This window comes from Talpa europaea (genome assembly GCF_964194135.1).
Source record: "Talpa europaea genome assembly, chromosome: 5".
In the NCBI taxonomy this organism is placed as follows: domain Eukaryota; kingdom Metazoa; phylum Chordata; class Mammalia; order Eulipotyphla; family Talpidae; genus Talpa; species Talpa europaea.
In genome coordinates, this window is record NC_140071.1 from 141,365,740 (window position 1) to 141,390,700 (window position 24,961).

General features: G+C 52.3%; 1 protein-coding gene across 2 annotated transcripts in view; it reads left to right on the forward strand.

Annotated features, from left to right (window-relative positions):
- Nucleotides 1-24,961, forward strand: part of STK32B (serine/threonine kinase 32B) — a gene marked incomplete at its 5' end in the record, with an annotated part of 156,031 nt that overhangs the window by 49,145 nt on the left and 81,925 nt on the right. For both annotated transcript variants that reach the window (XM_084233442.1, XM_084233443.1), the window contains one exon: nucleotides 5,991-6,142. In XM_084233442.1, coding sequence (XP_084089568.1) covers nucleotides 5,991-6,142 — 152 coding nt within the window. The remainder of the gene's footprint in view (nucleotides 1-5,990; nucleotides 6,143-24,961) is intronic.

Consider the following 24,961-nt stretch of genomic DNA (forward strand, 5'->3'; position numbering starts at 1 on the left):
GGATTGGGGTCAGAATGGGACGTTTGCAATTGTATGGGGGAATATAAAAATAAAATTTAATATTAAAAAAAATAAAAAATAAAAAATGATGTAAGAATTATATAAAATAAAATATTAATTAAGAAAAAAGATCCATCCATGTTGTCATACTTTGCAGACTCCCTTTTTAATGACTGGGTAATATTCCATGGCACATATATGTATCATTTTCTTTATCTAGTCATCTACCAATGGGCATTTAATTTGTTAGCACATCTAAGCTATGGTGAATAGCACTGCAAGGAAATAGGGATGCTAATATCTTTTTGAGATATTGATTTCAGTTCTTTTGGATGAAAGCCCAGAAGTGAGATGGCTGGATCATATGCTGGTTCTAATTTTAATTTTTGAGGAACCTCCATGCTGTTTTTTGGAGCAGCTGCACCACTTTGCCTTTCCACCAACAGTGCACAAAAGCTGCCATTTCTCCCTGCCTGCATTCCTCGTCTTTGTTTCTCGGTCACAGCTATCCTGATAGGTGTGGGATGGCATCTTCTTGTGGTCTGATCGGCATTTCCCTCATGATTAATAAATTGGGATTTTTTCATTGATCTATCAGCCATTTGTACATCATCTTTGAGAAATCTATTCAAGTCTTTGCCTCATTTTTTTAATGGCATTCATATTTTGTCTAAATACCACTGAGTTGTAGGAACGCCTTGTGTATTTTGGAGATGAACCCTTTATTAGACATGTGTTTTTCAGGTATTTTCTCCTATCCCATAGGTTGCCTTTCCACTCCAGGATCGTTTCTTTGCTGTGCAGATGCTTTTTAGTTTGATTTCATCTCTTTTGTGTGTTGTTACTTTTGTTTCCTGTGGTTTTAGTCTCATATCCATGAAATCATTGCTAAGACCAGTATCGCAAAGCTTTCCCTTATCTTTTCTTTTAGGAGGTCTACAGTTTAGGTCCTAATGGTTAAGTTTTTAATCTGTTTTGAATTCATTTTTGTGTATGATGTGACATAAAGGTCCAGTCTCATTCTTTTGCATAGGGGTGTTCAGTTGCCCCAGCTCCATTTGTGCAGGGACTATCCTTTTCCTGTTGTGTATTCTTGGCACTTCTGTTAAAGATCAGTTGATCATATATGCGTGTGTTTATTTCTGGACTCTGTCCTGTTGGTCTGTCTGTCTGGGTTCATGCCAGTGCCATGCTGTTTTGATGACCATAACACTGTAATAAATTTTGAGGCAAGATGTATGATGCCACTGGCTTTGTTGTCCTTGCTCAAGATTGATTTGACTATTCAGTTTTTGTGATTCTATGTGAATAAAACAATTTTTTCTATTTCTTTAAAAATATGCCATTGGGATTTCTATTTTCTAAAAAGTGCCAATCCAAAAATGCATTGAATCTGTGACTCATTAGGGACAGTCTGATGATATTGAATTTTCCAGTTTAATGTTGGAAACTGATGCCTTTCCATTGTGTCTTATTTAATTTCTTTTATCAATGTTTTATACCTTATAATTTATGTCTTTCACTTTATTGGCTAAATCCATTCTTAAGTTGCCACTGCCAGCAGCAAAGTCAAGTGAAGCAAGACACACCCCCCACCAGGAGCATCACTGGTAGGGAGATGGTGGGTGCACCCGTCCCCAGTGGCCAACTCTGTCCCTGGGAAAAATCCCTTCTTGTGTGGGCACTAGTTTCTCATGGTTTCCACTTAATTTTTTGTTTCCACGTGTGTTTGCAACGGACCTTCTCCCAGAAGCCTTTCTAGATGCCGTAGTTAGGGGTTACCTCCCAGCAGCATGGGGCTGAGTCCATGCTGAGTGAGTTTTTCTTTCCCCCACGAAAGGCTTTGCTGGAATTTGTCATCCAAGCATAAGCATCTAAACTACGGCCACAGGAAATCTTTTGAAAAATGCAAGTTTTCTAGAGGTTGTATTTTAAGGCCACTCTTGGGATGTGGTGCTTTCTTGACCCCCAAATCCATGTAGCGCATGTTCCAACTCCCAGTATTCCAGAGGAGGCCGCTAACCTCAGCGCCATGCGACACTTTGTTCTGGTTGAAATACCAAGTAGTTGTGGCCTCTCACCATGGAGGCAGATGAAGTGGGAGCCACTGCCGTTGGGTGCAGGATGGATGTGGGCTGCGCGGGGTGCAGGGAGACACCCAACAGCGGGTGAGAGTCTGGGCTTTGCTTTCGGCCTTTGGCAGACCCCGCGTCTGGCGTTTGTTAAGAGTCTTGGAGAAAGACGTTTTGCTGTTAGACTGTGACAATGGCCTTGGTTATCGGGAAGGAGCGATGTGACCTTCCAGCAATCTCATTTGACTTTAATGCTGGGAGAAGTCATGCTTCCCCAAGGCCCAACACCAGAATCAAGAGCCTCAGGCGATTCTTTGATTCTAGCAAGAATTTACAAAAATCTTCCGCAACCCTTTCATGACTGAGTTGTTGGACAGACAAGGCCAGCAGACTCATTTCTCCATATCCAGTGGAAACACTTATGACTTGGGAGCCAGGGTGACTGATACGTGGCAGTTGTGGGAACTGGGGAAAGTGCGTCCGCTACTCTGAGGCTCACCCTGTTCCTCTGTAGATGGAAAGCCAAGGAGAACCGTGGTGGGCAGTAGTGGCTGCCGCTTTTGACTGTTGGCCTGCATGTCAGCCCCCTTTGCCACTGTGATGACATCCCCTTCCCGTGGAGAACGCCTCCCCCAAACGGGACCCCCCAAGATGGGCATGTGACGTGCCTGTGCCAGCTGTGTGGACCTTGTGCTTGGGCCAAGGAGGGACCCGTGTGAAAAAGCCCAGCAGTGCACACACATGCGCACTTGTAATTCCATACGCATATACAAATGCATGTAGGTGGAGCATTGCACATGTGTCCTATAGAATACAACTGAATTACTATTATGACTTAAATGAATAAATGAAGACTCCGATGGCCAAGCAGCTGGTGAGCCTCCGTTGGCCAGTTTGCAAACTGCCTAGAGCTTCCGAGTAGCAGAACTCACTTTCCCCAGGTCCCACAACTGACACGTATCGGTCACCCTGGTTCCCAAATCATGTGTTTCCACTGAATATGGAGAAATGAATCTGCTGGGCCTCAACTGGGAGAATTTCTCTTTTCCCAGTTGCCTCTCTTATTACCTCCCTCCTCCCTCCAGCCCTCGCTGGAGGAGGCTCCTCTTGACCCTTGGATGCTGGAGCCAGCAGGAGCTTTGCTTCTGAGCCAGCAGAGAGAGTTCAGGGTAAAGTGTTCCACGCTGTGTTAACTTTGAAGTCAACAGGGCTTAATTATTTCCAAAGAAAGGAGAACTTTCTGAGAAGTTTGCTCAAAAGTGTTTTTCTTGGATTGGCAAGTGGTCTCTCTGCTTAAAGAGCTGTGGCATTGAAACAAAATAAACAGGGAGTTAATTAAAATTCACAGAATAGCCAGAGGCGGTCTGCACATAAAATAGCAGAAAGTGGCACAAAGTTATATGATAATAGCTCTTTATGTCCCTCAAAGGAAGATTCTGGATAAAAATTGAGCAAGAGTTGCACAAATGATAATTCCAGACTCCACACTGGCTTATTATGCAACGATGATGATTTCCATACCAAGCGTATTATTAGTCGTCTCATTCACATTCCAGACTTTCACATCTGCATGTGAATCCATAGTGTGAAAAAAGTATTTGATTAATAGCAGACTCACTAATTTAGCACCCAGACTGCAACAAATCCATTTTGGAATTAAGTGGGGGATTAGCTTTTAAGAGAGAGTGTGTGTGTGTGTGTGTGTGTGTGTGTTTATAAGCTTGAGTGTTCAGAAACATTTGACTCACCAGGGTTTATTTTTCCCTTAAGAATTTGGACTTGTCTGGAATCTGTTTGATCTTTTAAGTTGCGGGGCCTCGGGAGCGCGGGAGCCGCGCGGAAGGACAGCAGCACTTGAAGGCGGACAGTCAATGTTGTGGCGTCTTCTCTGTCTGGCATGACTGTGGGCATCTGTGATGGTGTGGTCGGGAAGCTGGACAAGGCCCCCGACGCCACAGAACCGACAAGAGAGACAAGCAGACAAACAGCAAACAAACACGATGATCTTAATGCTGATCGTGGCTCTGTGGGAAACGTGCGGTGTCACGACCTGGGAGAGCCACGCTGCTTTCCTCGGAGGGAAGGGTCACAGGGAGACTCTTTCAGGGAGAGACCATTAAGCTAAGACCTGACAGCTAAGAGGGAAGCAGACCACGGGAAGATGTGGGGGGACAAGCATCTTAGACCAGAGAGGCGGCAGATGCAGAGGCCCTGGGGCAGGGACAGTGAGTGGGGAGCTGCAGCAGGTGTGTAAGACGCCCCCCCAGGGCCGCACCTGCCGCAGGCGTGGACTCGGGGTACTTATGTGCCTGCTCTCCAGGGGGTTGCTGGGCTTCACTCATCCATAGAGCAGGAGCATCAGTTCCAGCACCTCGTGGCCAGAGCTGGAGTTCTGTATCCACTGAGATGACTCCAGGCAAGGTGCCCGACTCCCTCAGTCCGAAACGTCCGCTGTTACTCTTCTGTAAGAGTCATTTCCAAAATCCTTGAATATGATACTTGGACAGGAAGCCGATACCCTTCCAAGTATGGACTCCATTTCTTTCTTTTTTTTTTGCATTTGTATGACATTTTATGCAATAAAGTTATTTCTGATTCGAGAGAGTTGCTGCATGTTCTAGCAGCTCCCTCTCACTTCCGAGCAGTCTTCCATTGTCTGGAGTCACCATAACTTGTTGCCCATCCATCTTGCGGTGGATATTTGTGTTGTTTCTAGTTCAGGGCTGCTACGGAAAGATGCTGTACACATTCACGCCCTTTGCATAGACATGAATTTCCTGTCCCTTAGGCTGATACCTGTGAGCTTTACTCATAGGTCGGACGATCTGGCAAATGTTTGATTCGCTTTCCAAGTAACTGCTGAACTGCCCTACACAATGGCTGGACATTTTCGTCTTGCCCAGCAATAGAAGTGGACTCCATTTGTTTTTAATGAAATATTTATTCATTTCCTATCAATCAGGTGTGTTTGTTTGGGGACATACATCGGGGGGTTTGCCGGCTCCCAGGGTTCGCTGTGTTTAGAGCTGACCGCCACAGGAACGCTGGCTCCCAGCAAAGGGCTTTCAGGCGTCGACCAGAGCAGGCGATGCATCACTGGCCAACTTGACAGCCTTCCTTGCCCGCTTCACACCCCAACTTACTCCCTTCATAAGTTTCCTGGGGGGGGGGGTGCGCGCCCCTGGGCCGTTTCACATCCGTAGCTGGGCCAACCTAGCCTCACCCTAGGGATCCACCTCAGCCCTAAGTCAGGAGCACAGGGCTGGACCTGGGCTGCTTCCCCCGACCCCCCTTTGCCATCTCCCCTGTGACCGCAGAGGGGATCAGTGTGGCTCGGCGCCGCATGAATGTGTTCAGAAAGGACACCATCACCCCTTAACCTTCCTCCAAGCTCCCCTCGACCCCGCTGTCGGAGAACACCCTTCTCCCCAGCCTGAGTTTGTTTATTCTTCATTCTGGGAGAAGCCTCCCCCCGGAGGAGCAGGGCCCGAGGGACGGATGCCTGGCACACGCCCAGCGTGGCTCCTGCCTTCACTGTCTGGCCTTGAGCCTGCGCTCTCAGGCGGGCGTGCAGCGGGGCGCGGGGGACTGCGGCGTGCACACACACCCGGGTGGCCAGGCTGTGGATGTCCGTGTGAAGGGCGCTTTTCCTCCGTGCTGGGGTCTCCTGAGGGCAGGGCTGCTGCTTCTGTCTCCCCCCCCTGCCGTGTCTTTGCCAGTGGTCAGTATGTGGCCAGTCCTCAGGGCGAACCTATGTGAGCAGATGAGCCTGGCCCGACGCTTCCCCCAGCATGGGCAGCCCGAGGCTCAGCCCCACCTGTGCACTAGCGCGCCTCAGAGCCGGACGCTGGCTAGAGGTGCAGCAGGTGCTGCCTTTTCTTTGAACGCCGGCCTGACGCGCTCCTTTCCTTCGTCCAGGTGTGCATTGTGCAGAAGCGAGACACGAAGACCATGTACGCCATGAAGTACATGAACAAGCAGAAGTGCATCGAGAGAGATGAGGTGCGGAATGTCTTCCGGGAGCTGCAGATCATGCAGGGGCTGGAGCACCCCTTCCTGGTCAATCTGTGGTGAGTGTGGCCCAAGGGGCGTGAGGGGCTTGGGGTTGGCTCCCCTAAATGTGCAGAGGGAGCCAAACGTAAATACAGGAGAGAAAGAGAAAGGAGGGGGCGTCGTCTGGGTTCAGAGACTCTGCACTGTTCTGCCGAGAATGGTTTCTGATGAAATCTTGAAGGGGGTGCAGAGGAAGAAGCAGCAAACTAGGGGCCTTATGCAGCGGGAGGGCATAACCCTTGTGTCTTGATGGCTGCCTAGGGAGACGATTTCAAGGTTGATTTCGGGCCCCGTCCATGACCTCCGCACTCAGTCTCCAGCAAAGACTGGGAGAGAAAACACTGTCTCTGAGGTTTGAGCCCCAGCCGTGGTGTTTGCGGCGAGCTGCAGGCTGGCGGTGGCCTAAAGGGCGAGCTGACGCCTCACCGTCTGTTTCTTTATTTGCAAAATGGAATAAAAGGCAGGTGCTTTAAGCAGTAAGAGGGGGAGCACCTAACAGGCACCCCATGGTCTCAGAGGTGATGGCCCCTGGTCATGGACCTCGCTGGTGTTGAGAGGCCCTCGCCCGTCCTGGCCTTGGCCTCTGGCTGCGGCGCAGGCTGACTCTCGGGCCTCCAGCAGCGGCCAGCGCACGTGCTGACCTCGGGGAGGGGAGTCGTGAGCTTTCTGTACTGGATTTTTCCCTGACGAAGTGGCAGAGGCTAGGTTGTTCTTGCTGTCTTCAGACTGTTTCAAATCCCTTCCTATCCACCTGCTTGATTGTTTACTAGGCCGGCTGTTAACATGTTTTGTTTGAAATTTGCTGGGGAAGTAACTGTGGAAATGAATATGCGGAGGGGTAGGATGAGAGCAGATACTTGCAATCAGTTTTAAACAGTTCTCAGAGCACAATATGTTTCCAGAACCTTCCCTGAGAGGCGATGGACAGAACAGAGACAGAGATCTCTGTGTGCCGTGCTACGTCAGCACAGAACCTCTTACTAGGGCCTGGTTTGTCTTGAGACTTTCTACCTTTGATGCAAGGAAACTGCATGCTGTGTTTCAGGCGGCGCTGCTCTCACTGCAGCCGTGGGGCAGCGGCAGGAAGGGGGTGGGGGCAGGCCAGCCTGGAAGACCCCCCACTCCTCCATCAACCTTGGAGAAAGACAGAGGCCCTTCACAAGTAATCAGCAGTTACTCAACAGCCTCATTTCCATAAAAATAATCATCTTTGGTGCTGCTGCTCCAGCCTCCCCAGCAGCACACGTATGCACACAGTTCCAGTCTGCTGCGGCTTCCTGCACAAACTGTCCTCCATTGGGCGGGTCAACAGGAGGCCTTCATGTCTCACAGGAAGTCCGAGGTCAGGGTGCCTGCAAGGTGGGGGGTCAGGTGAGGACCTTCTTTCTGGTGGAGGGAGGGCATCTTGTTGCTTTGCCTTCACGTGGGGGAGCAGAGAGAATGTTCTCTGGTCTCTTCTCAAGGGGGCACTAAACCTATCTCGACGCCAGCACCCTCACAACCTGAAATCACCCAAATGCCCGGTCTCCAATTAGGGTTTTGACCTATGACCTGGGGAGGGGGCTCAAACCGCCTGCATTGGGCCGATCTTACCAAAGTGCCAGTCAGGGCCCACCACTGTGATGGAGTAAATGTCTCTCCAATGCCCGCCCCCTCCAGGCCCCTACCCGCCTCCCCCTGCCCTTGGTGCAGTCTGCTCCAGCCATGCTAAGTGCTCAGTGGCACCTGCGATTCGTCTTGCCTCCGTTTCCTCATCTGTAAAATGGGGCCACACTCCCCTCCTCCGTCACTGCTCTCCGAGGGCCTAATCAGATGAGGCCCGGTGGACGCGCACCCTCTAGAAATGATCATTTGTGAGCAAGATGCCCGTCATTGTACTTAGCTCTGCGGGAAGCTGGCGTATGGGTGATCGTCCGTCCACCGTGAGCAGCTGGTGGGCGTGAGGTTGCGGCGACAGCTGGGAGGCCAGTGGACCAGGCCAGTGGGTGCACAGCGGTCAAGCAGTTCTAGCACAGGTCCATATCCCAGAGCCGCAGGAACTGCCTCCGAGTGTCATATGTTTCAATGGGAAGTATTTCCCTGCACAGAGCTTCAGTCCTCTGGAAACTGCACCCTTGTTCCTCAAGATTTTGAGTCGGTGGCTGCCCCCGACTTCTCTCATCCCTGTTCTTCCGATCCCTGACACAGCACACTGTACCCCCTTGTTTTTACCCTCCATGTTTTCTCTGGATGACTCCCCCGGGCAGCTGCGAGACTTGCACCCGCTTCACTCCCACGACCCGCAGCAAGTGTCCCCTCCCACTGAGGCGTCCCTCTGAGGTGAAATGACCGCTCCCCTGCAGCCCTGACCTGCTAGCCACGGCCTTGCCTTACTTGATAGGCCCTTTTACCCCTTAACACACGGCACGCAGTCCTTACCTTATTTATTTCCTACGCTTCCTTCACACACACCACGTGTGCACCCTCACACAGGTGCACGTCCACGCACATGGAGGAAGGAGGCGTCCATGAGGATGGGAGGCTGGTCTGCGTTTTCACTGTCCCATTCCAGCCCTCAGAGGCCTGTGTTGGCGTCCAGTGGACGCTCACTCAGTGCTGCTGAATGAATGAATTGATTGAATGAGTGCCGGCGTGCAGGGCCCTCGGCGGTGTCGGCGGCTGGTCCGTGCCTGGGCCTCTGGGAGGAGGCCTGCAGCCTGCCCGCTCACGAGAGGTGGCCCGGACCATACACTCGTCCAGCTCCCGGCCTTCTCGGGACACGTCGCCCTGTGCTGGTCACGGGGGCCAGCCTGTCCAGGCCGGGAGGTGCGCCTCGGCTGCTCACCTGCCCCACCCGCCCTCGCGCCCCCTCCCCTCAGAACCCTCGCCCGCTGCAAGCCTTGAGCGCCGGCCTCTGTTGTAAACCCCAGCATTTCCTCTCCTGGCCGCGGAGCCGCTTCCACGGCTCCCGCCTTCTCTCCTTGGTCTCCTCAGTCCCACCTTCTCTCGGTGGCCACTGGGCTGTTTCCGAGCTCCTGAAATGAGCGCTGTGGCGAACACTGCGGGGCGTAGACTCTTCCGAAGTGATGGTCTCACCGTCTCGGACAGATGCCCGGCGTGGGCGGCGAGGCCCCACTTTAGTGCCATAGTTAGTGTTTTTAAGGTTCCTCCAGAGCGCTCGCCAGAAGGCTGCACCAGTTTGCTCCCCTGCGCTCACTTCTTCATGGGATGTCCCGGCCCCGGAAGGAAGGCAGCCCCTGAGGCCGGGGGCTGCGCGCCAGGCTCTCTGCTGTGGGCCCGGGACCACTGCGGTGTCCGGCCGCCTGGGCCCTTGCGTGTGGACGGGCGTGTGATTTGCCCCCATCCGCCGCCTGGGACTCGCGGGTTCTCCACGGGTGGAGGAGGGAAAGGCACAGGGCAGTTGGGAGCGGTGGGGGCAGCGCCTGTCTTCGCCAGAGGGTCGTCGGGGCAGGGACTGTGCCTTTTCCTGCCTGTCCCCAGCCCCGGGCAAGACTCGCACTCTCTGCCCGGATGGCCCGACCCCCGCCGGGCACCGAGTTTAAAATGCAGACACGTGTGCCCGCGCCCTGGCCCCGTGCACGCCACTGCTTCTGGAGCTCAGAAATCCTCTTCAGCTTTCATTTTTATTTCTTTTCTCCATAATTCACAACAGAAGGGCATTTCTCTGTGCTTGGCAGGACACGCGCCATTGAGCGTGAACGTATCCTGCACAGAAGGTCCGCGGCCGCGGCCGCGCTCACGCCGGGTACAGAAACTGCGTTTATACAATTCATTGTGAGCCAGTCCGACCTTCTGGACACCTCTTCTTCCACGTAGTCCTCAGACTAGTAACCTGACCCCTTCCAGGCCCGTTTTAACCAATGGGAAAAAAGGTTGAGATGACCTTGCCGCGTGATTATCCACTTTCCAGATGCTAACCTGACTCTGTGCCGTCGTGGGGAAGGGAGAGGGACAGCCCTTCCGTGGGCCTGCTGGGCACATGCGCACCACGCGGGTGTCCAGAAACTGCCTCTGCTGCAGACTGAGCCTTAGTACATCAGCTCACCTTCTCATTTAACTGGCCTAGATGTTCGAAGCTTGGCAGCGTCCCCGTAGGTGAAAGACCACCTTCCACTGTCTTGGGTCGTTACCAGGAAGCTTACCAGCGTCATTGAATTTTGGCTACACTGTACTCCCGCCTGCCAAGCGTGTGAACTGAGATCACTCTTCCAATGCTGAAAGGAGACTGACGGGTAGAGGAGGGTGCTGAGGACAGGCTAGCATCTGACCAGACTTCCTCGTCCATCAGGACAGGAATGTGGCTGGAACTGAAGGGAGTGGCCTCCGGCGCTGCGCTCAGTGGCATTCAGTGCCATGCCAAGGACACCTGGGCGCATCCCGTTGGCAGCCCCTGTGAGAGACACGCAGCCCAGCTCCTCAGTGGCGCTGGGTGCTGAGGGCCTGCTGGAAGTCAGGTGCCAGCCTCAAGGTCCTTTGCTCCCCCCTCTCTTCTTCCTTCTGTTCCTTTTCAACCCTGTCATTTTGTTCCAAAAAGCACCTAGAGCCACTACATAATTTTTAAACATTCAAGATAAGATATGCTCTTACTAATTGAGAAAACAAAATGAAGAACTAATGTGGGAAATGTGGGAAGGAAATGCAACTAGGAATCCACCGAGATAAGCCCACCCCACCCACTCGGAGGAGGCTGCAGCATTGCTGGGGCTGTGACTGGGGTGGATGCCACAGCCAACGAGATCCTCCTGCCCCTATTCAAATCTCTAGAATCAGCAAGTCCTCAGCCTGCCAGGACCTTAGCTGGTTTCCTCCCATAGCAGGTGGACCTGAGAGATGGCTCTTCCCCTCAGGTCCTTTAGCTCAAGAACTGTGCCATGTCAGGATGCACAAGCTCAGATGCCTGTGGGGACCGGCAGGTCAATGAATGAAAGAGTTGTGTGTGAGAGACATTAGGGAGTGGTGGGGATTGTGGCAAGCAGAGAGTTTATGTAGGTGAAGGGCCTCAGCACATCACTGTCCTATGGGAATGACAAAGGTGAGCTTTGGTTCTGGCGGGGGACACCCAGCTCTGTAGATCACCCACTATTTGGGACTGGCCCTCTGGTACCTCTTGTCACACTCTCGGTCTCATTTTGCTGCATGTCATGATGGTAGGTTGATCTGTGGTTCAAGCAGAACTCGATGCTGAAGGGAGGAGTGAGGGAGAATGTGCAGTGGGCAGGTTTTCTGGCTGCCCAGCCTTCCAATCCTTTTCTTACCCCTGTATCATTTTCTTCAGAGCACATGTCATTCAGCAGCAGCAGTTACTGTGTTCAATATGTCCTCGGTTGTTTATTTACCTCCTATTCCAGGATGAGTGCACTGTGGTTTCTGGACACTGGAACTTGACCACAAAGAATTCACACCAGGAATGGTGGTAGGAGGAGTGAATGCATGGAGAGTGAACATGTTCTGCTTCGTGACCATGACTGCTCTGAGCTCATCCCTTGTCTGGGTGCAGTGACACCCTTAGCCACGTTCTTCCACTCTTGTTTTCCTTTGGAATTTATCTTGAATTTTATTTGTTGCCTTTCAAAGACTCCTCAAGATGCACCGATTTTAATTTCCTTGATTGTGAACTATGGTTAATTACATCATCAAATTAGTCAACAGTTCCCCATCCTGCTTGGCATGAGTCCCACTGTCATGTTTCACAGTAGAACAGGTGTTGCTGTTTCTCCAGCAAATAAGATCTGAAATTCACCGTGTTATTTCTGTATGGCAGTGTCTTTTCAAAATGCTTGACATGCTGCCTTGTGCCATCCCAACCCCTCCCTCTTCCTACTTCAGAGTGCAGATGGCACAAAATCCACGTAAGATTTGGGTGGGGCGCCCAGCAATGGATTTAGTCTCAAAGTTTTGCTGTTACCATGATCATAAAACTTTTCTGCATTCCTGATTATTTGGTAAAATATAAATTCCTAGACGTCAACACACCGATCGGGGTTTGCAGAATCGTGCTGAGCACTTGCCTTTCAGTAGATCACCCCAGAAAAGCAGCGTCCCCGACCTTCACCGCCAGCTAGTGGACGGCAGGAATAGATGGCGCCTCACAGTCAGCTCGACACGTGTCCCCGAGTCCCGAACGAGCAGATACATTTTTTCAGATTATTGCCTCCTAGTTCAAGAAATGTTTTCTGGGTGATGTTGGGTCTGGAAGATCAAGCTGGAGAAAGCTCTGAAGCTTCACTCAGGCGGCTCACCAGCCTGGCCAATGTGAGGGGCAGAATGGATGCCCCCACACCCCCATCTCATCCAGTCAGCACCAGGCCCACCTTCCCCGACAAACCAGGAGGTGATAATGCTGCACTCTCTCCTGGAGACGAGGAAGCAGAAAGGAAAGAGGAAACCCGGGTGGAAGGAGGAGGCGAGCAGTGGTGTAGGCGCTTGTCTGCATGTCCAGGCACCACCACGGCCTCACGACACATTTAAGTGGCGGGAATTGTACCGGAGCAGAGCGGGTGTCAGGCGGGCTGAGTCCCCTGCTATGCACAGCATTTACACGGAAGTGGCTAATCCTGTCTCTCCCTCCTCATTATGCACTTTTCTATGAGGCGCAGTGAGAGGGAAAATCAGCCTAAACTACTCTGACAATTTCCATTTCGTCCACACCCTGGAGGTGGCACGGGGACTAATGAGATTTCCGATGAGCCATGGGCCAGTCACAGGTTTTGCATCTGGATGTTAATCTCGTGGGCGTCTTGGGCCTTATGGAGATACTTTATGGGGTGTTTTAAATCAGGTGGATGGCTTAGGCTGCCCTTCTTAACCAAAAATTCCAGCCAAATGCAGGGGCATGCAATGCAGGTGATTTTAATTAAGGATGCGCGGAGGCTACTTGCACGGAAGCCTGAGTGAGGTGGGTCTAAGTACGACATTGTGCAGAAAGAAGAAAGCCTAATCAGGTGTAGACGGGAGCCGTGCCGTGGGGACCTGTTTTAATGAATATATTAAGTGTTTGCCGTTAGCACCGCTGTTGCTATGTGACCATGGGCTCCTGAATATTTGAACGTCTTTAAGTATCCTACGTGCTCTGGAACTGGCGCCTCCAATCTTGCCTACATTATAAATCAACTTTGCAAACACTTCCTTTTACCTCTCTGAATTACTGCATGTTCCAAATTAGTGGAGCCCAGCGTAATGCGATTTTGTGCTACTTCTTCAAATTAAATTTTCTCTTCACTTCTCTTCAGTTCTCCAATTCCACTGAGCTTCACAGCATCGTTGAATTAGTTCACCTCACACTGCGCTCCACGAACACTCGACTTTGTGGAGGCTCCAATTCGGGTGTTTTCTTGTCCAGGTCTTTGCAATGTGCTGCTCCATTCCTCTGAATTCCCTCCCAGCCTGCCTCACCTGGTCACCTCCTGTTGGTCCCACAAAACCCTGCCTACTGCTTCTCTGTGGAGCCTTACACAATTTTCCCTTTACTGAATTTCTTAAAATTTAGTGCTGGGGTAGGGGTGGGGGTGGGAAATTTGCTTCTTTGCAGCCTCAGGCTGATCATGAAAATGGGTGTCTGGCTGAGTCGTCATCTCCCCCCTGTGCGCTCGGGTCAATAGGGGACTCGGAGCAGCAACGCTTTAGAGCAGCACAGAACTCTCAGACCCCCACCAGCTCGGCTTGGAGTCTCCAGTCACCGGCTTCAGCTATTGGGACAATCTGTCCAGCCTCAGTTTTGACATCTGTGAAGTGGGACTTATGTCTCCGCTTTGGTTTAAAGTGGACATCCTTAATCCACATAGTGAAACTGAGCTTTGACCCTGGGGGATGATCCTCCTTTGTTTCGATCTGCATTTCTCTGCTCTTCTTTATCTGTTGCCTCACTTTCTGCTTGACATTAAAACTCCCTGGTCCAGAATCTCTATTTCTATATTTATCATCGTTTGGCTTTTGTATGTTTATGTTGAAAACCACCTGAAGTCACTTATGGACGTGGCCAAGATACACAGAAATAAGTTCTATTTTTAAAACGGCCAGAGCCTCCCTCGGTCCGCGCAGGCCGGCCCACGCCGCTCTGCTGCAGGTTGGGGGTGTGGAGCGGGGAGGGGAGCAGGCGTCGTCGACACGGTCAGAGCAGCGTGCATCATCGCATGTTTGCCAGTGAGAAGCTTTGGGAGGAACGGCTGAGACCCGAGCCACGGCGGCACGTCGTCCTCCACGGCGTTCCTGGAGCCGGGCCCTGTGATCAGCCGTGGCTGCAGGAACGGAAGTCATGCAGAGAAGACCCTGGATGCGCTTCCTGGACATGCCCAGGGGCCTTCTGACTGCAGGAGAATCACGTCTCTGGGAGGATTTGACAGCCTGTGGGTGCTGGGGACCCATTCAGTGGGGTTTCAGGTGAGCTGTTAAGGGCTGAGGGGCCAGCCATGAACGTTCCCGCAATCGCGGGACCTTGGGCCACTCAGTACCTGCTGATGCTTGCCCCAGGGTGCAGGAGCAGGTGCAGATGCATCCCAGGCCCAGGCTTGCTTCTTGAAGCTCGGCAGGTGAATTCCAGGCTCTGATTGATGAGGTGGCCGCTCCCCCCTCTTAGGGGCACATGAGTAAGTGGGGAGGCGACACCAACCGTGCTCTCATGGTATTCTGGAGTGGGAGGGGCAGGAGCCAGGAAGACAAAAGGCAACATTGCTCACGGGAGACATTTGCATTCTTGTTGGCACCTGGGGGCAGGGGAGCAGCCCTGCCCCACACAGAGCCTCGGCAGACTCCGGCCCGTCAGCCCAGCACTATTCAGTGCTGCTCGGTGACTGGGGTGCCAATTGTACTTCCCTCCCGGTAGTTGTACCCACCCTTCTAAAAGTTTGTGGAAGGGCAAGAAAAGGAAGCACCATTCTGCATAGGGCACTTTGGGGGGATATCCCGGTGACTGTCACCTTGCACTGCTCAAGCTGATCAACAGGAGGCATGGAGCTGGCCCTGGGAAGGGAGCTTGCCGTTCCCCAAACAGGGAGATCTACAGGTCGGGGCCCACACTTAAGCTCAGTGTCCTCTGGTGACATGGGAGAGCTGGCGTGGATCCTGGCTGCAGGCCTTGGTCATTATGCCCAGCAAAACCCCAGTGGCCAGCTGATCAAACAGCCTCTGACGTTCCGATAACAGCTAGGCCTTCCTTCTGTGCTCACTCTGGGAACCTCCCTTTTGACCCCTGACTTTCCTTCAGCAGGGTTGGCAGGGGCTGCCCATGTAGATCCGGGGGGTGGGTTCCTCGGTACTCACTTCCAGTGGCCCCCGCTCTGTAGGCTCCTCCACGGAGCTGCTTGCTTCTTGGAAACGGCCCTGCGGTCACTGGTGTGTGGTGGTGACTGCTTGGAGCCGTCACAGCACCGCTGCAGTCCTGAGCTAATGCCAGGGCGTGTCTTTCCCGACACAGTAAGCGCCTCTCGGTGGCGGGGGCTGGCGGCCTGGTGAGGAGGTGCGGGCAGATGGAGGGGCTGAGAGGGAGGCCTTGGTAATTGGAGTGACTGGCGGTGAGTCACGCGCGGAGCAGAGTGGGAGCAGCTGTGAGGGGCTCTGAAAGGCCCATCTGTGGAGCATTTTCATAAAGCAGAGCTGTTTCTGCGGGAACGAGACAGCATCCGCCAGGATGTCCTGCACCCACGCGGACAGAGCCACCGAGGAGGCGCCTGAGCCGGGGTATGGAGAGGACAAGCTTGGCTGGGCCTGGAGCTCCCCACCCTGGGGTTCTCATCGGGCTGGCTTCTTTCCTTCTCTTCTGCTTCTACCGGTTCTACTTTTCTCCTCTTAGTTCTCTGTGTGTCATGCTTTCCACCCTGGCCAGCTATGACTTGGCCAGAGAACCATGACAGACCTGTATGCACCTGTCCGTTGAGCTGGCCATCCATCCCCATCCATCCATCTCCATCCCTCCCGATCCATCCCCCCATCCCTCCGCCTGTCTCACAGTCATCCATTTTTTATTGACATAATGCGGTCTCTGACATTATACAGGCTTCAGACGTCTCACCTTTTAATTCAGCATCTGTCCACCTGCCTTACGTTCACCACCAAAATTCTGGTTTGCATCGCTCACCATGCAGTTGGCTCCTTCCCCAGATTTACCCACCAGCTCTTCCCTTTTCTTTTCTGGATACTGCTATTTTGTCCTTATAATCTAAAAGCTTGTTTTTGCTTTGTTTTGTTCATTTGTTTCTCTGTGACCTGGTCTGAGTGAGCTCAGATGGTGTTTCTCTTTCCCTGTCTGACTTACTTCCCTGAGCAAAATGCCCTCCGGGTCCAGCCAAGTGGAGCAAGTGGAAGGTTCCCCCTCGCTTGTGGCTGAGTCGTACTGCCCTGTGACTCTCGCTCACCCTGCTTCTCCGTCACCCGTTGATGGGCACTTCAGTCATCAACAACTCTTGCCCGCTGTGAATAACGTTGTGAACACCGTCAGCCTGCTTTTGACCTGGTTGATCCTGCTGCTGTTGATGTTTCTGATCTTCCGCCGTGGTGGAGTCAGCACTCCACCAAGCGATGGCTCATGGGCCGTTTTGGCCTGCCCCGTCTTTGTATACAGGGGTTTATTGGAGCACACGCCCAGTTATTTATAGACATGTGTGGCTGCTCCCCTGTGACAGAGGCCTGTGGTCCACTGGACCACACCTACTCTGGATCCATCTTCTCCAACTTCCTGAAGAACTATAGCCCTTTCAATATGCCCCAGCCCCAGGGCCCACCTAGCCTGCCCCTTACCCCAGCCCAGCCTGGCAGCACTAGACCTTTGACCTTTTGCTAGCCAGTGAAAAGGGTGGCAGTGGCTGCCTGGAACACTGTTTTGAGAAAGGGTTTGATTCTGCGTCTGATGTCATCAGGCAGTTTGTGCTGCCTGCTCAGGCGTGTTTTTGTCATCCCTTATCTGGACGCTTCCTTTCACTCCTCTCCTTTCCCCCTCTTTTTTTGCTTTCGTTAAAAAAAGATTTATTTATTTATACAAGAACTGGGGAGAGGATTCACCAGGCAGACTGACGAAAACACTGCTGCGAGCAGCAGCGGGCGAGACAGGAGAGGTCTGCCGCACCATGTGGGTATCTCCCTGGCTGGCCGGGAATCGAACCCGCGCTGCAGAGGCTGCGGACAGCTTCACAGTGCTGTGCTCAACCTGCTGCACCACCAGGGAGGCCCTCCCCCTCTTATTTTATACCAAACTCCTTCGATACACATTTATTAAAAAAGAAAACGTGTTCTCAGCTGCTGTTATGTTAGAGCATAACGTTCTGTATCAGTCAGGATGGGCTAAGCTACACATCACTAACAAACATCCCCCAACTCTCAATGACTTAAAACTGAAAGCCTTCTTGGTTTTCATGCCGAGGCACACCCAGCCTGCTTGTCATGGGGGTCCAGGCCTGGAAGTTGAAGGTGCATTTTAAGCACTGTCCATGGCAGGGTCGAGGGAGTGAAAGCTCAACTAAGAAGTGACAAACTCCATTTCTGAATTAATTACGGGGCTCCCTCCATCCACAAGGAGTTCAGGAAAGGTATTTATACCATGTGCCTAGAAAGAACGGAGAACCAGGTATTGCTGAGTAGAATGACTCAATCACTGGCCAAATTGTGATGACTAAGGACACATCCCGGCCTGTGCCCTGGAGGAGAACCAAGACTTGCATCTGATTTATTGAACCCTTATTGCAAACACAGCACTTTGCAGTTGTTAGGATGGTTGATCTTCACACAAGCCATGAAAAATTTTTCCATTCACAGGTAGAGAAACTGAGTGCTAGCAGTACTCAACGACTTCATTAACATCACTCACCAGGACTGACAGGTGCAATTCTGGCTTCAAGATCCTGGTCACGACACCCCAAGGGCTCCTGGACTTTTTGCTGTGGCTCTGGCGTCAGATTCCTGCCCACGCACAATGTCCAGGATGGTCGTTGAAGGGCAGAGGGGAGAGGCACTGAACACATCGATCCCCCTGTAGTAGACAGGAAAAAGATGAGGCCTGATCTTGGCTTGATTTACTCAAATCAAACCCATCTGGTAAAACCGATTGTTTTGTCCTGTGTTGGATAAATTATTATAATGCCTCACAAGCAATCTTCATTAAATTCCATTTATAGAAACCACTTCCTTCCTCCATGAGGTCTGTTCACGACTCCCCATTGCCTTCAGGAGAAAGTCCAAATTTCTTTGTTTCATTTTCAAAGCCATGCCCCGTTGGGCACGCGGCCTCATCCGGCCCCTCCTCCTCGGCCAGTGCGCCCCATCTGGCCTCTCCATCCCGGCCCCCACCCACACGTCTGTAGATGCAGAGGTTGGGAAAGGAAAGATGCAAGTCTGGACTGAGATGTTAACATCTGGAGGGAGAGAGACTGGGGACCATGCAGGGAAGAGGCATTTCCATGTCTTGGCTTTGAAAAGCCAAGCAGGTCAAATTTCTAAGGACAGTGAAGGGCATTGTGGGCTATAAGAGGGCAACCTCACGAAATTTTCTTGTGCTCATCCATTTTGTGTCCAAGAAAGCGACCAGCCCTTTCATCTCCTTGTCTCTTGTATGTGTCACTTTTTAAGCTGAACCGAGTTGATAATGACAGTACAGGAATCGTAGCCAGAACACCTACTGTGTGCTAGTTGCCATGCTAGGTTCTCATCTACCCTATCTTGCCTAATGATACAACCCCCGAGAGCATTTGCAACATTCCCACTCACTCCACATGTGAGAAAGTCTGGAGATGCTGAAGACCTTGTCCAGAGCTGCAAGGCTGGAAAGAATCAGAATCTGGATGGGGCCCCACAGCCGTCTGCTTCCAAGCCCCGACCGTTCCTCTGTGCCCTGCTTCCCAAGGACAGTAGTGTCATGTTGCTGACACAGGGATTCAGGTCAGAGGTGCGATGTGTTAGAGGCCAGCTGCCTGTTTGGCTGTAACAGTGCAGTTCCTAGAAGGCTGAAACCGCATCTCTGAAGCACATTCTTCAGGAGTTAAAATGTCAAACACACACCCACAGCTCAGCACATACGCAATCTAGAGCCATTTCCTTGAAAATAGCATTGTGTTACAAAAGCATAATGTCGCAGCCCGAGCCCCAGCCTACGTGTGTGAATGTGGGTTCGCTGCCTGCCTTCAAGGGGGAATGGAAGGACCGGAGGCACCAGGGCTGGGCACCTTCTTCCATAGCTCCAGGCAAGTGGCCCCAAGGAAAGGAGCCCAAGACAGCAGGGCAGTTAAGTGGAGGTGGATGTGGGTGCCCCGGGATTACGCTGCAATGAGCCAATTTCTTTTCGGGATGGGGAGCACCTCTGACTTGGCTGATGTTCACGTCATGTACCATCTTGAGCCTCCGTCTCCTGACCTCCTGAGCAGATAGTACCGTTGCGCCTGCTTTGCTGATTGGTGAGGAGGTTAAATGACCGCCCGTCGAGTGCTCCGTGGACCGCGTCACCACTGGGCGGTGAGTCCACCCTGGCCTGAGCGCTGGCTGTGGGGTCTGCAGGCTGCAGATCAAGTGCCGGGGCCGAGTGGCCTTGGGCAAGTCCTCAGGGTCCCTGATGAGTCGCCCCAGGTTCATGTGTTGAAAGCTCACCCTCAAAGGGACGGTGGGGTGATTAGTGGGGTGAGGGTGAAGCCTCGTGGAGGGTTGAGCACCCTTGGAGGAGTCCCTCCAGACAGCTCCCATCCCCCTCCCCCCGGAGCTGAGCCGGCGTCTACCCTGGGCCGGGGCGCCGGCGCCCTCCACACCCGACTCCCTGGCAGCCTGGCGCGGACGTCCGGCTCCTGGACGGGGCAATGAAAGTTTGTTGTTTAAGTGACATGTGATGTTCAGTTGCAGCGGCCGAACTACGACGTGGTGTTTCAGGCAGTTCACCCTTTTCAGTCCTCACAGTGAGGCAAGTCGTTGGGATTGGTGTTGACATGTAGCAGATGGACATGCTGAGGAAGAGATTCAGGAAGACCCGTCTGCGGGGGCGCGGCCGCTGGGCGGGGTGCGGTGCAGACCAGCCGTCGGGAGGTGAGCCCAGGTGCCACCCAGGGGTGAGCCTGTGGCCTGGCTGTCCGCCCCACAGCTCTCCGGACACAACCCGTGACTGCTCCACAGAGTGTGTGACCCACACAGGGGACAGGGGACATGGGGGTGGCCCAGCCGCCAGGGCCCTCTGCAGCAGCCACCGTTTGACTGCTTCACTGAGGTCACCCAGAGTCAAAATATCCTCAACATCTGGTGATTTTATCCAGACTTTCCAATTTTGTTATCTCTGCAAAGGCCACGAGGCGATTTCTCCTGCATTTGTCATCATCCCTTAAAACATGATGTAATTGGAAGTTGCTGTGCCCGGCTGAGGGTAGGATGACATTTATGCACATTCAGTTTGGCGGAAATGTCGTGCTTGCGCCGGGCTCGGCCGCTGGCTGGAAGGATACAAGCCCGAGCGTGCCGAGGAGACCCGCAGAGACTCGGGGAGCCAAGGGCAGGCGGTTCCCGGTGCCCCGGGCGGCGAGAAGCCAGTCGCCGCAGGCACAAGGGCATCACTGTTCTCTCCAGCCAGGGCGTGTGCTCCCCCCGCTTCCTCACTGTCTCTGCAGGGTCCACGCTGTCCGTCAGGCCCCGTCACGACCAGGTACCCCCGTCCGGCATTCCCTCATAGAGTGATAAGCGTAGACAGCTGAGCCTTCCACAGAAAGGGGTCGCGGTGCCAGCCCCTGTGCAGGGCAAATCTGAGTTTGACTTTGACTCTGTCAGAACTTGGGCTCCTCACAGCCTGCTGCTGCCCGGGGGCCGTGGTGAGGGCGAGACAGTCGGTGCACACATACCCGTGTTACACGTGCTAGGCACTAGTTACATGTACTACGTAAGACTATATCATACTCTCACCATAACGTGAGCCAGAACGATAGTGGCATTTAGAAAATCATGAGAGAAAGTGCACTTACTTATTTATAGAAGAAAGGTCTGTGTGTAAGTGGACGAGGTTCAAGGGCGTGATGGTGCTTAGCTAGGAACATTGTCCGTACACTTGACTTACGAGAAGAGCGCTTATGAACTGGCACCTTCTCTTCAAGACACTGCATGTTAGAGCCCTCTTTTCCTTTTGATATAAACCCAGGGCTCGGCCGTGGTCCCTCCTCCTCCCGTACCTGCCTCCTCTGTACAGTACAGGAGCCAGGCCCGGTGGCTCTGGCGGCCTGTTACCCCCCCATCCTGCCCGCCAGACCCTGGCCTGCCTGGCTGGGTTAGGGAACAGCGGGCTAATGAGCTTTCCTCTCTCATCCTTGCCGCCCTCCCTCCCGCCCGTCTGTTCTCTGTTGAGCCACTGGGATGCACTTCAGGAAAGCTGAAGTCAAATCATGTCATTCTTGTTCAGAAGAATAAAATCCAAATTCCTTTGCCTGATGTGAGTCTAATGACTAATACCCCAGCCCCCTTCGCTGCCCCGGCTCAGCGTGAATGAAGCAAAGGATCCAGGTGAAGCTGAGAGTGGCCCAGAGAATAAGAATCCCTCAGTGCAAAAACGCCCTCTGTGCGCCACGGCGTGGTGGCAGCCTTGGCCACAGCGGCCAGGGCACGGACGCCCACAGCAGATGACTAGGCCCAGGGGATGTGGCTGTCTACACCGCGGAGTAGAGTTCAGCCATGAGGAAGATGAAATGTTATCATTTCCAGCAAGATGGAGGCGCTCGAGGGAATTATGTGCGGACATTTTTACATAATGGGCAATTAGACAAAGAAAAATAGAAAAGCGAGTAGACATTAATGAATGCACGGAGGCCTGAGGTGAAGAGGGAGAGCGGGGGTTGTGAGGGATGATGGGGCGCTGTCTCCGTCTCGGTCTCTGCTGTCTCCGTTCAGTCCTCGGCTTGCACTTGTGCTCATACGGTCAGCAGAGAGACCCCTGTGTGTAGACGGGAGTTTTCACGTCTCCTTCACACAATAGTCATTTCCTTTTAACGTCACACAGATTTGAATTCTCCTTCTCCCTTAACTTTTGAATTTTAATTTTTTCTTATATTTTGATGCATATTGGCAGATGCTTCAAATCACGTCTTTTATGATGAGAAAGATATGAACAAAGGATTAATGTTCTAGGAGAAAGCAAGATAATATTCTCATCTAAGGAAAAATTTTGTGTCTCTAAATAAGTGACACAGCTCTTGTCTTATTGACAAATGACCTGAACAACACAGGGTCGATCTGGATCATCCATTCTGAGCGGTGACACAGAGCCATCTGGGCATGATGGATGGATTCACAGTCCAAATGTCATTTCTCAGATCCTTTAGATGAAAGCCAGCCGTTTGCTGCAGGGACTCATGAGTGAGCGCTTCATCTCAGGAACGAGCGGTGACATAAACCTACATGGACGCCGCTGCTGCAGCGGTTGGGAGCTCTGGAGAAGACAGTGTTTAACCAGGTCCTCAGCCCACGGGGCCGTTCCCCGTGACCTGGATGGGCACTGGTGCCAACTGCGACTTCTGAGTAGGGGGCTGATGTGTTGATTGGTGCCGGGAGGTGGTTTCGAGATGTTCGTCACTTCAGTTGGCTTCTACGGCTTCCACCAGCGTGACCGCAGGACTTCTGGCATCACCCCAGCTCCAGTCCAGCCAGCTCCAATTAGGAGAGTGTAGAGGAGCAGACCCTCCGCTCGGGGACACTTTCCCTTTTGATTCCCAGCGAGGCCGTGTCTCCTGCAGGCCTCCTGGAGACGAAGACTTTGTGCATTCAGCGGCCTCCAACTTAGATGTAATTGGGTTGTTTGTAGCCATTTATAAAATCCTCGTTGCTGGGCTTCTTGGGGGGGGGGAATGGGGGCTGATTTTGGTTTTGTCATATTTGTACCACATGAAATGTTGTTTTAACTAAGCAACCCCAAGCTTCATTTAAACCGTCAGAGCAGGCACAATTGTGTGGCTCCCAGAGACTTCGAGAGGAATGGGGACTCGGGGAGCAGCTGGTCTTGCCCGAGCCAGAAATCTCTTCTCCAGCATGTAAGTCAGCAAGCGTGGGGTGCCAGCTCTAGCCAGAAGACATGCACCACCAGGGCCTGCTGTGCCCTGGCCTCTTGCCCAAGTGCATTCTCTTAGGGACCTTTCTGAGTGGTGAGGAATTAAGTCCCCCCTCTCCCTCATCCAAAGTCAGCCTGCAAAGAATACCCACCATACTGTACCCCATAAAAGGCTCTTGTCTTGCCTTTAACGAAGTAGAAGTCCTGCCCATCTGGTGGTGAGTGCTTGAAGGCTCCACACCAGCAGAGCTTGGGCTTCAGTGTGCAGAGTCATTGGAGGGCGTGCGAGGCACAGACTGCTGCCCCCACTTCAGAGCTTCTAAGTCAGTAGGCCTGAAATGGAACCAGATTTGCATTTCTCAGTCTCCAGGGGGTGCTGATGCAGATGTTTGGGGAGCACACTTTGAGAACTGCTGTGGAAGACAAAGAGCGTAGCTTTGTGACCATGCTAGGTATTTGTGAGCTGCTGTGGATTCAGCAATGAACAAGACAGGCCTAACCCTCGCCCTCCAGGAGCTTGCGGTACAGTGGGCCTTGGTGGAAATATAAACACTCAAGTGGTGCACTTCTTAGGACCAAGGCTGAGAAACTCTGAGACTGGGAGGTAGGGGACCCCAACCGGGCTCAGGGTCAGAGTCAGAAAGGGCTCCCTGCACAAGTGATTTTTGAGCTGGGACTTGCACAACTGGAATTTATGAGACTAAAGAGAGGAGGAAGGGGCAGGGGGAGAAAGTTCTAGTGAGAGGGCACAGCATGGTGAAGGTGGACAGCCTGACCCACGCAGGACGCACAGAGGCAGCCAGCGTGGTGGACGTGCAGAGTGGAGGCCGAGGCTGAGAGGCTGGACGTGCCTTCTGAACCAGCTTAAGAAGTTTAGATTGAATCCAAGGAAAACTAGAATTTTATCTGGAATTAAATGGAACCCCATTCTTTAAAAACCCACTGGAGGTTTTTAAACCATGTGGTGTGGGTGTGATGTTTGTTTTGCTTATTTATATTGATTTGTTTGTTTATAAAATCAAGTTTTACTTGATCCTGTTTCCAGTACCAAGCATGGTCTGTTCATAGAGAAGTTTACTCTTTGTTTCATGCACAGGGAGAGGTCCAGAAATATTAGTGTGGGTGTGTGCACATGTGTACACGTATGTAGAACACAGCAGCTTTCTAGGGCATCCCTGTGTTTGTGCCAGTGACATGATAAATGAATAACTTTGGCAGACCCAGCCAGCTCATGTCAATGCAAGGACTGCCTTGAGGCTGACCGTATTGTCCTTTTGATAACATTGGGGTGCTAGCCTCTTTAAGGGGTCCATGATTTAAACTATACTTCAAATGGATTTGGAGGAGGCATCTTTTGAATTCTTTCCGACTTAAAGGCAAGATTATGATTGACTGGTATAATTTAAGCTTCCTAATAATATCACTGACCTACAGAACTGAAATGTTGCCCATTCTCTCTTCCAGAGGTCGTCTTGCACTTGGGAGAATGAGGGGGCAGGACCACCGAGGGTGACGGGGCAGTGGGGAAAGAAGCCTTTGGAGCAGGCTCGCTGACCGTAGACTTATGGGTATTGAAGCAGTGCTGGAATGTCCTCCCCTTTGCACCTCGTGTGTATGTGTGCGTGTGTGTGTGTATGTGTGTGTGTGTGTGTGTGTGTGTGTGTGTGTGTGTTGAGGAGTAATGAAACTTGGAAGGAGGGAATATGCAAATGTGTTTAGGATATGAGTTAACATATGGCTTCAATTACGGGATTTGGCCTGTGTGCCGGTGGGGAGTTTCTTAGGGCAGGCAAATATCACACTCACACAATGTGGCATCCACAGGCCATGTGACTTATTGTTTTAATAATTTGGAGAAAAT